The sequence below is a fragment of the Amblyomma maculatum genome, chromosome 4, assembly GCF_055883805.1.
Source record: "Amblyomma maculatum isolate TAMU_Amacu chromosome 4, ASM5588380v1, whole genome shotgun sequence".
Taxonomy (NCBI): Eukaryota; Metazoa; Arthropoda; class Arachnida; order Ixodida; family Ixodidae; genus Amblyomma; species Amblyomma maculatum.
Window position 1 is genome coordinate 54,583,748 of NC_139347.1, and position 12,880 is coordinate 54,596,627.

Here is a 12,880-nt window from a genome sequence, read left to right on the forward strand (position 1 = left end):
TCCCCATTGCTGCCTTGCATCAGCCCACGTGTGCTCCTTCGCAAGTTACCCCTCTCTGAGCCCTTCCATCGTACTAGGTTCTTATTCCTCGCCGCTAAGAGAGAAGTATACGCGTAGTAAACGCGTAGAGACGCAAATAACGTTAATGGTCTGTCCACAGATGAAGGAGCCGTCATGCAGAGCCGTGGCATCAATCCGCGAGTCACGAAGGCCTTCATGTTGAATTAGATCACCGTCTCGGGCGTGTTCGCATGCGATCAGTTGCCGCAGAACGGCCGGCATCGACGGGTGCCGGTAAAATGTTTACGACGGCGAGTAACGCTGCATGGCTTGTCCTTGTTTGTCTATGCACGAACGGCTCTCTGAACGTTCGAGGGTAAAGTTTGCAAGCCTACACAAAGGGGAGGCGTTCGCGTTTGGTTACGACGCATCCCTGTACCCATCCTTTAGGTCGTATTTTATGTCTGCTACTTGATTTAGTTTTAAAACATAGAAAGAACCTTACCTGTTAAACATAGCCCAAATCAGAAGGTGGCACATGTGACAATGTTGACGCTTTTTGAATACGATCCAAAACATAAATCGCTTTCTCTCGGAAGAAACAGTTTATTTTGCTAAAGATCATGAGACCTCCATTCATAACCTATCAATGCATTCCATTGGTGTCTGTCTCAGACACGGACAGTTGAGTTCCTGGCCCCTTTGTGAAGATATACTCGAAATAAAAATTTGGGGGGTTTAACGCTGCTGAACCGGACGTGAAGCGAAAGCTTTCGGTGCGGGCAACTCGTCCGTCTCTACCACGGTGGCAACTACCGAGTTGTTATCACCAGCGGTTTCTTCTTCTTCTTGGCTCAACGTCATTCGTGGACTCGGCGCCACGGTGGAGGTGCGACCACGCTGAAAAGGCGAAGCGGCTGGCGCGGTGTTGCGTTCGCAACAATATCAGCGTATGCAGGTAAAAATTAGAAACTGCTGGTTGAAAACAGACACTACAGGAGAGAACACAGCACTGCAGCGCAAAGCTTGCTGCATTATGCATTTGCGTACAAACAAATTACGAGAATAGAATTTCCTCCAAAACTATTATGAAACTATTTTGAAGATAACCCAGACATATGAGGGATGTGAGGAGCAATGTATGCTGTTTGCTTATCTAGTAACAGTAGAAGTAAAAACTCGTTTGCTTGGAATGAAGTGTGCGCGAGGCCACGCCGCATGAGCCGTTCGCAACTCATTCGAGCTTCGGTGATGTATAAGGGGGCGGGCACGACAACAGGTCTGTCAGCGCTTGGCTGAAGGCTCTATTAAGCCACAATCGCCGCGCCTGAGCGCCTCCTACAGAGTCGGGTGCACTTTTAAGGCGGGCCCGTTCGACTACCCGGAAGTCGATCTAGCAACGAAGCAAAATACGAGGGAAGAAAAGGGGTGCATGAAGAAAAAGAAGCGCGCCAGTATAATCAAGCGGCTTTAAAGGCGTTCGCGTTTTATGCAACGCGCGACCTATATATCTGCAGCCGCGAAGATAATGAAACACGTAATGTGGGGCCTTCACGCGCGGCGTTGAAACTCTCGGCACGCTTTCCTCTTTTGCTACCAGAGTTGAGAGATTTGTTTTGATAAAGCAGCCCCGTCGGCTCAAGTACGTATATACGCGCAGTATACACTGGGCGTGTAGCGAATGTCATTAACGGTTTTGTGTCTTTATTGAACGGCCACCGTCAAGCTCACCGCATATCTATATGGAAAAATAGGCTGACTAAGACACGTGGGGTATTACAGGAACGATATAATGAAGCTTGCGGAGATTATGAAGAGATTCCAGAGTAATATACAGTCAGCTTATAGAGCCGCATCGACAAAATTTCGCTCCGTTGTGAACTATTTTTTCTTTCTTTCTGCTCGAACCGTATACGTGTTCTCTAGAGACGCGGAGAGCGGCCATTTTGTCTGAGCGAGAGTGCCCTAAGAGCGTTTCAACTATATAGCATCAAATCTCCCCCCACCATATCTCTTGCGAACACCCTGCTCCAGCTAACGGTCAGCATTACTCTGTAATCCGGCTCTGAATTTATTCAAGGAGTCATACATTACTCCGTGACTCTCAATAAAATGAAATTACACAAGTGATTGTTTGAAACGGCTAGTTAGAGCTATAGAGCGTGTTTTGTTTAGGTTTAGATTAGCGCACGAGCAGCACTACTACTGCAACGCTTGCCCATTTTAATTGCCTCTTGGAATTGTATATATATTACGGCAGCCTGAGGTTTGCCGAACGAAGTGATTCCTTTGATCATGAATATACTTTTCTGTCCTCTTCATGGTGACTTAAGATATGCCAGGAATATATGTATTTATGCCTCGTTAATGCGGAAACTCACTGGTCCGGATAATCGACAGGGTAGGAATGCACGAAGCAGATAGCGGCCCATGTATTTTTGTCGCGTTGATATGGACAACGGTTTGGAAAAAGCATAACTACCCGAATGCAGGCTGCGCGTCATCCTTGAACATGCGTGACACCCGATATGGCTGGATGTCTGAACGGGTCCTGCGTATAGTTGGTGAGAGCCAAGGGGGCCATGTCGTTTTTCTGGAACGAGGAAATGCGCAGCAGCGGAGGGAACGCAGAGCAACTGAGGATCAGCTAAGCGAGAAATGCACCGAAAGGAGGAAACCGGGAGACTTCTGGGTGCACCATGGAACAGGAGCGCCACAACGAGAGGCCCTAGTCACGGAAAAGCTGCTACATGTGGTTAAGGTACATTCTGCTGAATGTCAACACAGAGACCGACAAAAGAAAGCGCACAAAGAATCACAACACCATGTCAATACCACAATGTCCTCACGGATGAGGTTAAAAGTTCGCGGGGGACAAGTGGATGTGCACAGGACCGGGTTAATTGGAGTAATATGGGAGAGGCCTTCGCCTTGCAGTGGGTATAGTCCGACTGATGATGATGACGATGATCGTGATGATGACCATGAACGCACGCACAAAATGGGAAAGCTGTAAATACAAGACGCAAAAGTATACTGACCATTTTCCTGGTATACCTCAAAGCGAGAAATGACCGGGTAGGTGGATGGGGAGGGGGTGGGGGAGGGGGGTTTTGAGGGGCACGACATGCAGTTTAGGCGTACACATTTTAATATTCTGACAATACCATGCAGGGTTTCTTTTCCCCGATCTTTTCGCAGGCACTTATATCTAATACTTCTGACTTGAATGGATCTTTTTCTTGAATATTTTGAGTAGCTACTGTTGTTGCGAGCTGAAAGGAAGGCGCGCTCGAATTTCGCAGTTAACATGGTTACGAACACTGCTTCAAATTATATCCGAGAAAAACATTGAGCATTGCACTGTGGGTGCCATTAACGCAGAAAGCTTGAGTTTTTGGTGCAGTTACGTGGAAAGGTATTTCATTAATATGTTCTTTGCAGTATACCATTTCAGCTTCATTTATGTCTTTTTTACATAACACATTATAGGATGATTGTGAGTTACCACACACCATCATGCGAAATAGATGTCAGTTGATTGCGGGCGCGTTGCTTTTGTATCATTTTGTATCAACGCAAGCCGCGTAACAGAATGCTACGGAACCGCAACACGTGAGGGATCATGCATGCTGTGAAGATGGGCAGATAAAACACGACTTCTTTTCTCAGCGTTGTTTCAAGACGCTATGTTCGGATTTTTTTTTTTGGTTACTCGCTTAACGACCAACATCACAACAGAAAGCGGCTTTTACGTTTGTGTTCCATTCGAATCAATCTGCGGTCTGAAGCGCTTTCCGAACCCGCAAAGGAACAAGATGTCTGATAGTTTAGGAACCGTATCGTGGTTATCCTTTCAGAACTCAGGATGTCATTCCAGTCGCCCATATAAACAGTTCTTCCCTTTCGTAGAGAAAAAACACTTGCTTCGGATCGCCGTTTCGAATTCGCCATTACCTACGTCCACATCTGCAGCTTCACTTTTGTGGCTATTTCAAAACGCTCTTTCGATGGCACGATGAAAGGATGCCGTCCCAGTTCGAAGCGAAGTATTGTTTCATATTTTTTTCTTTTGCTGAGCAGGCGGATATTTTCTCCTCGACCTGTACGAAGGGTCACTTCGTTACGGATCATCGTGTCGCTTTCCCGCAAAAATGGGAAAATAATGAATGTGGTTTAAGCATACACTAAGCGTGAGCTGCTTTGCGCGCCTTCCTCATCCCGACAGATGCTTGAATGAACTTGCCAGATGGCCTTGAAAGCTCCTGCTGGCATTGGCTACACTTCATGTGAATCATACCATTTTTTTTTTTTTTTTTTTCACGTGTTTTCAAACTCCATCCCGCCGAGGTGAGAACGCTGCGGAAAGGCGGAATAAACTAATGGTATTTCCTAGAAGCTGTCCACCCGTGGCCGTGTGAGCCAGGAAATGAGCGGTTCTTTTTTTGTTTGTTTGCTTGTTTGTTTATTTGTTTTCTTGGAGTAGTACCGCGACCGGGTGAGCAGCTAAGCGCGCGTGAGCGACGGAAGAGCAAGACCGCCATGGACCTATAGATGGTGCGCAGACGAGCTACCGAGGAAGCGAAGAGGCCCATTCCAGAGTCGGCGTCTGGCTGGCCTCGCGGTTGACTGACTCGCCGTGTCGCCAGCTAACGACGTCGTCTTCCGAGACAGGATCTCTTGCTCCAGCTTATCTTCTCTCAGGTCGGTTGAAGTACAGTAAAAAAAAAAAAAAAAATGCAGGCTCACTTTGGGTCTCCGGAGCTTCCTCTTTGCTTTCGTTCGGAGAGTGCCGGCTAGCTAGCTTGTTCGGTTCCTCGCGAGAGGTCGCTGACGTCGATAATGGTGCGAAGCTAATGAGCCGTATTGTTCACACTTGCAGAAGTACGCACAGAGCGAAGAAAAGTTTGCGTTTGGTGTGTTCGCGTGCGCTGGGTCGGCCTCGTTTTTCGGACGCGGAGAGTAATGCTCGTTCGACCATCGCAGCGAAGCCGTGCCAGCTCTTCTTCAAGAAGTAGCAACCATGCGGCTTTCGCCTCTGCAACACTCGAACAGAGTGGAGGGGACGCTCAGGCGCAGCCAGTGTTTGTTCACGAGTGCAAGGCGAGTTATGCATGAAACAGCGGCGGCGGCAGCAACAACAACAAAACAACAACAACAACCAGAACGATTACTTCGCTAACACAAAGCAGCACCTCTGCCACGCGCCATCGCCGGGGCTGTCTAGGGCAAGACTCGCTTCGCGTATGCTCCTGCTCCATTGTTTGAGCGCCGCAGTCAGTGCTCTCTTTTGCCGAGACTCTGCTTCGCGTTCTAGTCAGCTGTAGAAAAAAAAAAAAAGTGTCTGAGCAGCATGACACTGGCCGCAGCATGGTGCGGGCAACGCGTGGTGGTGCGAGCAGCGGGGTCAACACGTTGCATACTCTGTCTAAAGTCTGCTTTTATATGTATGACAGCTTGTCTCATTGGAATGCGTATTTACGTATCCTTTTTCGGTATTCCCTGATTTCAAGAAAGGCAGGAGCTGCATTGATATATTTAATACCGCAGAACTTTTGAATCCACGAAGTTACATTTGCGCACCTGGCTATAGCATTGAAACGTTCACTATTGAACCGTAGGAATACGAAAAAAGAAACAACTGAAAAAAAAAAAAGGGGGGGGGGGGGGGCAATCCGGATAGGTGAGGCGGATTTGTCAATCATAAAGCGATGCAGTTCTTTTATTTCCAGCACGCGTTCCTTGATAATGCAGCCCGCACCTCAGAAATTTCTAAAACTGCAGGCCTCGCATCGCATGTCCTTTCAGCCTTATCCTTTGGACCAAGTTATATTTGTGACATAGTGCGTCAGACAGACTTTCGCGTTCAATTCAAAATCGCAGCTTTTTTTAGGTCAGTAAGAACCCCCGTGGCATCGTGGGAAATGACAAGGACCTTTGTCGGGACCTTTGTACGAAGTGTTTATTTCATACATCGGCAATTGTCGAGAAGTGTTTCTTAGTGGGCGGACAGTGTGTGCCAGCTGCAAGCCCATTCAAGGAGCGCGAGAATTCACGCGCCAAACAAGTTTGCTTTGACTACTCGTGTGAGGAAGACGGCTGGCAAACAGCTGCTGGATCAGAGTAGGCTGCCAGCGAGGTGCGTTTCTAAAGTGAGGGACAGGGGTCAACGTTCTGACGCTTGTTTCTTGGACGAGTTCTGACCTGTTCCAGGGCGGCGGGCAGGCGAACAACCCAGTTTTCTATTACCGTTTTTATTTTATCGCTTTCTTCTTCGCCAATTCAAAGCTCGCGACAGAAAATTTTGAGGGAAGAATAATGTCAGAAGTAGAAATGAACTAACATCATAGCATCAAAATTCGGGAGATTTCTTTTTTTTTCTTTTACGGCGTGGTGTCGAAAGTTCGAGTAGCTAAATTTTTGGAGAATGCAGCTTGTGAGCACAGTCGAGAAATGGTAAGATAAACGTTGATGTATGGGCTGTAAACGATGTCCATTGTCGGAAATCTGGAGACAAGGAAAGTAATGGCATCGACATTACATTATTCATGATAACGATATTATAGGATATATATTATAAGGACTGTATGCAAGATAGAACGCAAGCCTTTGCAGTTAAAGGCAGGTCTTGTAAATACAGCGAGAATACAGGTTCGGTGAAACCGCTAAGCAAAAGAATAAGAATCAAGGGAGGAAACAGGATCACATGCTATGAGCTCGTTTCCGGCGCGAGGAGCTACGTTGTGCGATCAAATGTGAAATCTAACTTTGTGTAAATCAGTAAACGAATAACGAATCAAATCCTCCAAAGCTAGTCATTTTCCGTTCTCAAAATCAGGTGTCGCCATCCACCTAAAGACGTTTTTTTTTTTTTTTTTTTTTTTTTTTTTTTTTTTTTTTTAAAGATGTTCGGTCAGCTCATCTCATCTCACATGACGCCTCACAGTTCGTGGAATGAGTTTGGAGGGTGAAACCAGAACATAATCTTTGGAAATATCGATTTACTGAGAGTCGAGAAGTTTTTCCTTTCGCGGGAACCGTTTCTTTCTCAACAACTTTATCGGTCGACCTGGCGTAACCAGATGAAGATAAAGAAATGAAACCTTTTCTGAATCTATATATCCCTTCCAAAACTACGATGTGCTAAAATGTGCTTTATGCCATTATGTCATTTTAAGGAGGCCGAGCAAGCGAGCGGGCGAGCGAGAGAGAGAGAGAGAGAGAGAGATTTTATTTATTTTTTTTTTTACAGTAGGAAAATAAGCGAAGCAGTAAACGTCCACTAAAATATGGAAATGATAAATGAACTGGAACCAAGCAATTGCGCCCCCAGTAACTTTCAGGTGCATTAAAACATACTCAGAAATAATTGATGGGCGTTCTATCTTCGTGGTGCTCTGAATGCGTACGAAGAAAGAAAAAATAGAGGACGCTTAAGCTTCGCCTTTAAGTTTCCAATGCGATAGCTTTTATCGGGCCCCGTTCGCATCGCCTTCTCATGCTCTTCAGCCTCACAGCGACATACTTCTCATGACTCACCAATCCTTTTTTGTATTTAGTGTAGGGCGAAAGTTCGGTGATTTATTCCCGCTTAGAGTCTGTAGTTTGGTTTCTCTCCGCGGTCTTTGTACCCCGATGCTTTGAAGACGATGGATGTATAAGGTTTTTAATCGGGCGGTAACTCGTGCCATCTGTCGCGACAGCGCCGTACGATCGAAGGAATCTTCCAGTGCGTGCCGCATCGCAGGTAAGCAAAGGGGAAATATTCTTTGCTACTCGCTTAACTATTACTTTCGTAATTAGTTTATTTCTAATGACGTACCTAGACATTAGCTGATATTCATAAGGCAATGTATACATTAGGTCCACCTCTATTCGGAGAGAAATAAGGCAATAAATACCATGCTGAAAAAAAAAAAAGAACGTTTCTGTGGCGGACTAGAGGTTCAGCATTCCGATCCAACATCCTCTAGTCTCCCCCGCTACCCATTTCGGCCAGATGGTACACCAGCTTAGAGACACTTACGAAGATGGTGGCTATCAACCGGACTGGCTGCCATTGTTGATGTGTTGTCTTTCCTTGCCACCGTTTTAGTGAAGTTGTGCTAAGTCGTATTCTAGTTGGGTGGTGCTGTGTTGTATGTTCCAATTGGACTTTTCCCCTACAGGCTGATTACTCTGTAAATAATTTATACAACTGTATACTGAATTTAAAAGCATGTAATAAATACCATGCTGAAAAAAAAAACGGGGGTTTCTGTGGCGGAGTGGTTGTGCGTTCGCCTCGCACTGCGAACGAACCGTGTTCGATTCCGTGGGCTTCCGCAAAACTTTTTTTTACTTACTTCTGATTTTTCGCTTTACAACCACAACGCCGACACCCGCTTTTCTGCGACACGGATCCTTAGCTGTATCGTATTAAAATCTAAAATATTGTGCGTACCTTTTCGTCGACCAGTGTTTTTATATATGAGACAGCAACTATCGAAGAGCGGTGTGAATTCAGCCTTAACTGATACTATCGATGGTGCCGTACGACCAGGCTTGGTATGGCAGTTACATCTAGTGCTGCGCAAGAACCGAATGTGCTCTTTGCCCGACCAGGTAGATGCAGAGATGTATTTATCCAAGTTCCCTGTGATGGTTTGCCCTTCAGGCAGAACCAGGACGTGTTCTGCTCCGCATCACGGATGAGGTCGATGAAGTCGATGCTAATTCTGGAACATGGTTGGGGGATCTTCCAGACTTCCTTAATCAGTTGTTGTCTCTTTCCAGATTCTTTCACATAATCGGAAGCATGGCAGCCTTCTCGCCCACTTCGCAGCGTTTACATGTTCGTTGCAGGTAAGTGGGTGCTCAGACGTACGTGCGTAGCTCTGTTCGTTATTCTTGTGATATTTATCGTACAATTGGGAGGTGCAATTTCGCTCACCATGTATTGCACGAAGCCATGATATGGACACGAAGTTAGTCTTCCGCGCCTAGCAGCAGCATAGTGTACGGCACGGCTGGATGCAGTCGCGTGGCGCTCGATGTGCCTTACAGTGAGCTTGTATAGTTGCGTCGTGTTGCACCCCTCTGAGAGAGATATTAACGTGGAGGGCGACCAGTATAGTTTGCCTTGAGTACCGCGTTTTTTCCAACTACATGATCGGTGCTAGATCGAGGCGAGCTAAGCAGTAGTCATGCAGAGCCCCACCACCCCCCACCGTTCTTCCATTCGGGTCAGAGTCTTTTTCGGGGGCAGTGGATACTCATTAGCTTCCGCGCAAGAACAGCCGCCTCGACGAGAGCGCGCGAGGCCCCGTTCGCAGCACGCACTTGCGGCCAGCTACCTGCTCGAATCGGCCGGACCGCCTGGACGGGTTGCTGTACGAAGGCGGGGCTGCCAGGGCGAACAAAGCAAGAGCAGCGCCGCCAGGAACGGCAAACCGCTTCTTTCAAAAAAAGCTTGGCGACGACGACGCAACTCGGAGGCAGGTTCCGCATCGCTGCGCAACTCTGCCGCGTGCATCGATAATTTGCGCGCCGTGGCCAATCCACCAAATGTAGAAACATGGGACTCAAACCAGCCGCGTACTGACGCCTCTTGTTTCCGCATTTCATTATTGGCTTTGTTTCTTCGTGCCCCCTTCCCAGGCCGGCATGCAAAACAGATTGCACGGAAGAGACGTACAGAGGGGCCTGCCTGGAAAGCCAGTTGCTGCGGCGACACGGCTGCCGGTGCAAAACGAGACACCAGTACTGCTGTCTTTTGTTTCGCTTCTCTTTTCTGTTTGTGGATCGGCCGTACGCTTTGCATTTTAGATAGTTCCCATTTCGGCTTTTGTTGTCTCGCAGCGCAAAGGCGCTTCTGCGTCTTGGGAACAGCACAGCGCTGCCCCTCAGTAATGTCTATAAAGGTGGGTCATAGGCTTCTTTATTTCGTGTACTTTTTTTTTTTTTTTTGAGAACCATTGCAGCGAACACGAATGGCAGTAGCACTCACCACTGTCCGGAAGGAGTTAAAGGCGATTTCCTTCTATAGGCTACAGTTGTGAGAAAACTCACACGGAGGGTGCCTTCAATCTGATTAGACTATATATAGTTATAGGACAGGTATTGAGAGCTCGGCCGCGCAGCCTTTTCGTGGATCCCGGAAGTGCCGAACGAGGGCGAAATTTAATTTACTGTAAAGCTATGTAGTTCCGTCACATTTACATAGGAGCCTTAGGAATTGCCGAATTTTTATGAATAGTACGTAGTTCATTGTATTATCATTCCTCATGTTGTCACTTGCTGAACTTTGATCCCGTATTGCCTTACTTGGACTATTAATTCAAACTCGGACTTGGCAGGGAAGAGTGAGGAAGCCAAGAGGCGTTTTGTAGTTATGCTATCGGTGATAGCTAAGATAACGGCTCGGGTGGGGCGTCCAACCTTTAGTGTCATAGTTGGTGGCACGGTTCACCCACCTTAACCAGTTTAACGGGCGACAACAGGTGTTATGGATGAAACATCAGCGTTTCTCAAGCCTTTGGTTGTTTTTGAACGTAGTGTGAGGGAGACATGATCCAAATTATAACTGAGAGCGAGATGATGTAGTATTGACGAAATAACGCAATATGCGTGAGCGACTGCATCAGTTGCGCAAACTGTTCTGTCCATCGCGACTATGAAACGAATATTGGAGAAATTTCGCTTGTTACATCTTGGTACATTTACTGTAGAACGATTCAGGTTCATGCTCACTTCTAATGATTCTCAAGAGACATCGCGCCTCAATGCAGGCAACCGAGAGGGATTAACCCAAAATTACTTTGTATAACTGTTTATGGAAGCGGTTAGGTATAGATATATATACATCACTACTGAAATCAGTAATCGCAGCAGCAGAAGGGAAAGTATAGTGGGACAAATTCACAGAAGCGCGTGTTATAGAGCCTGCAATACAGCGCAACATACACGAGTATAATCCAAATATAACCATGTATACGTGCAGCGCATACGTTGTTACCTCCCCTGCTACTTCCCTGATCCTTGTCGCCTGGCGTAACCAACAACGAGCCCAGAATATGTTTTAATCTCCCATCAGCACGGTGGTGTGCACACATCGTTGTCGTTTTCGTTGCCTGTGAACTGTAATTCAAATGTAAAATATATATATATATATATATATATATATATATATATATATATATATATATATATATATATATATATATCACTCATTCGAAGCTGCAATTTCGCAGTCTTCTTTTATGGAACAAGGGTACGTACAGCCTCTATCAAAAGTTTACAGCCCAGGGGGGTCTACTTCCGAGCGATGCTATGTGGATCGTAATACATTTCCAGGTTTCCATACTTGCTGAAGGCAAGAAGGTTTTTCGTCCTACCCTCTCCAATGGCTAGGACTTCCACGATTATTATAGAAGTAATATTATACGGCTTAAAAGCAAACCCTCTGGGCTGTAAACTTTTGATAAATGCTGTACATGCTGCCATCAGCTAATAGGGAGTAGCATAGTCATTTCTCTGCTTTGTGCATAATACAATGCAGTACCGCAGGGCATACCAAATTCGCAGTTGAGACATATAAGTTTTCTCTATCCTCGCCTTTGGAGGTGGAGACCGGCATTCGTTTTTCCCCAATCGGACGACCTATCGAATAAATTATTCTGCTTGTATTTTACTTGAGGAAATATGGATTAATTCGTTGAATACTGCGCAAATAATATAATGGCGCAGGTAATGTGCTGGGCTGAAGTGTAGTGTTACTTTACAGGTTCTGTACCACAACACAGACATCTTCAACAGAAGGTTAACTTGGGTTTAACCTGCGGTTGAACCTAGTCTGGCGAGTGGTAGCTCGGTTTAGTCAGCCAAACTTTCGTCCATCTCAACAAAATTACTAACAGCGTCTTTGGGACGCTAGGTCTAAACCTATAGAGGACACCAAAGCTTCTCCTTTGAGGGTACGACGCAAGAGGGTTATTGACTTGCCACCGACTCTCCTTGCGAATCTATAGTTCGCGTACGGGTAGTTTCAGCTCGCTTAGTTACCAGTTTCTTAACTTGTACCTCTAATCTGTCACAAATTCTGGTTGCCATAAAGTTCTAAGGTATCACTTTATAACAGCTGCCGATCGTAATCGACAACCCGGCATAGATATAAAGCCCCGCTTTAAGCAGGCATCCAAGATGTCTAGAACGTTGAATCATGTCCCGTGTAACGCCCTTAGTGGGCATTTGAGGTACCATTAAATAAATACTCCCACCTCTGAAGAGCGAGCAGAGTTGGTAGCATATAGTATCGCTACGTCGCACAACCCATCGACGAATGGGGGATGCTAGGCCATGTCCCTCCTACCAACTAACAACGTTTAGAGCTATGCCCGTGATTGCTATGCTGTGCTTCTGAAGGTTAATTCAAGGTCAAATCAGACACAACCTGGTTGCCGAAATGTGCGTTGATTACAACTCCCTCTCTAAAACCGCTGAGGACTTTTAAAATGAGTTGATCCATCCTTGAGCGTTACTCCCAAAGTCATCATGTCCCGGACGTCTACTGCTCCAATTCAGGCATGACTTGTGTATAGGGTGATTTTTTTAAGGGACGCTGAGTACACTTTATGGAGCAGGTATATGAACGAGGCGAAATAGCTGGTGCGATCTTTTCGAGCTTAGAAGAACGCTGCACTTTTCGCGCGCATTTCATCGTTGTGCACACCCGGAAGGCAGACAGAAAAAAAAAGCAAAAAAAAAAAAACAATTGAATATCCAAGTACGGCTCGTGGAATTAAATTTGCGGGCTGAGACAGCACACCTGTCGGAGCGGTGCCGCACGGATCGAAGGAGGGCGGCCAAATGATGAAAACAAACTATAGCATGAATGTGAAAC

At 46.2% G+C, this 12,880-nt stretch overlaps 2 protein-coding genes across 5 annotated transcripts in view; one reads left to right on the forward strand and one right to left on the reverse strand.

Annotated features, from left to right (window-relative positions):
• LOC146191068 (uncharacterized) overlaps positions 1-12,880 on the forward strand; it is a 423,874-nt gene that overhangs the window by 173,719 nt on the left and 237,275 nt on the right. For all 4 annotated transcript variants that reach the window (XM_084601530.1, XM_084601532.1, XM_084601529.1 and 1 more), the window contains exon 2: positions 8,776-8,844. In XM_084601530.1, the coding sequence (XP_084457656.1) occupies positions 8,798-8,844 (47 nt within the window). In that variant the 5' untranslated portion in view covers positions 8,776-8,797. The remainder of the gene's footprint in view (positions 1-8,775; positions 8,845-12,880) is intronic.
• Positions 9,258-12,880, reverse strand: part of LOC146191070 (DNA-binding protein RFX6-like) — a 39,804-nt gene continuing 36,181 nt past the window's right edge. Inside the window, exon 16 of the mRNA XM_084599712.1 lies at positions 9,258-9,385. Coding sequence (XP_084455838.1) covers positions 9,258-9,385 — 128 coding nt within the window. The remainder of the gene's footprint in view (positions 9,386-12,880) is intronic.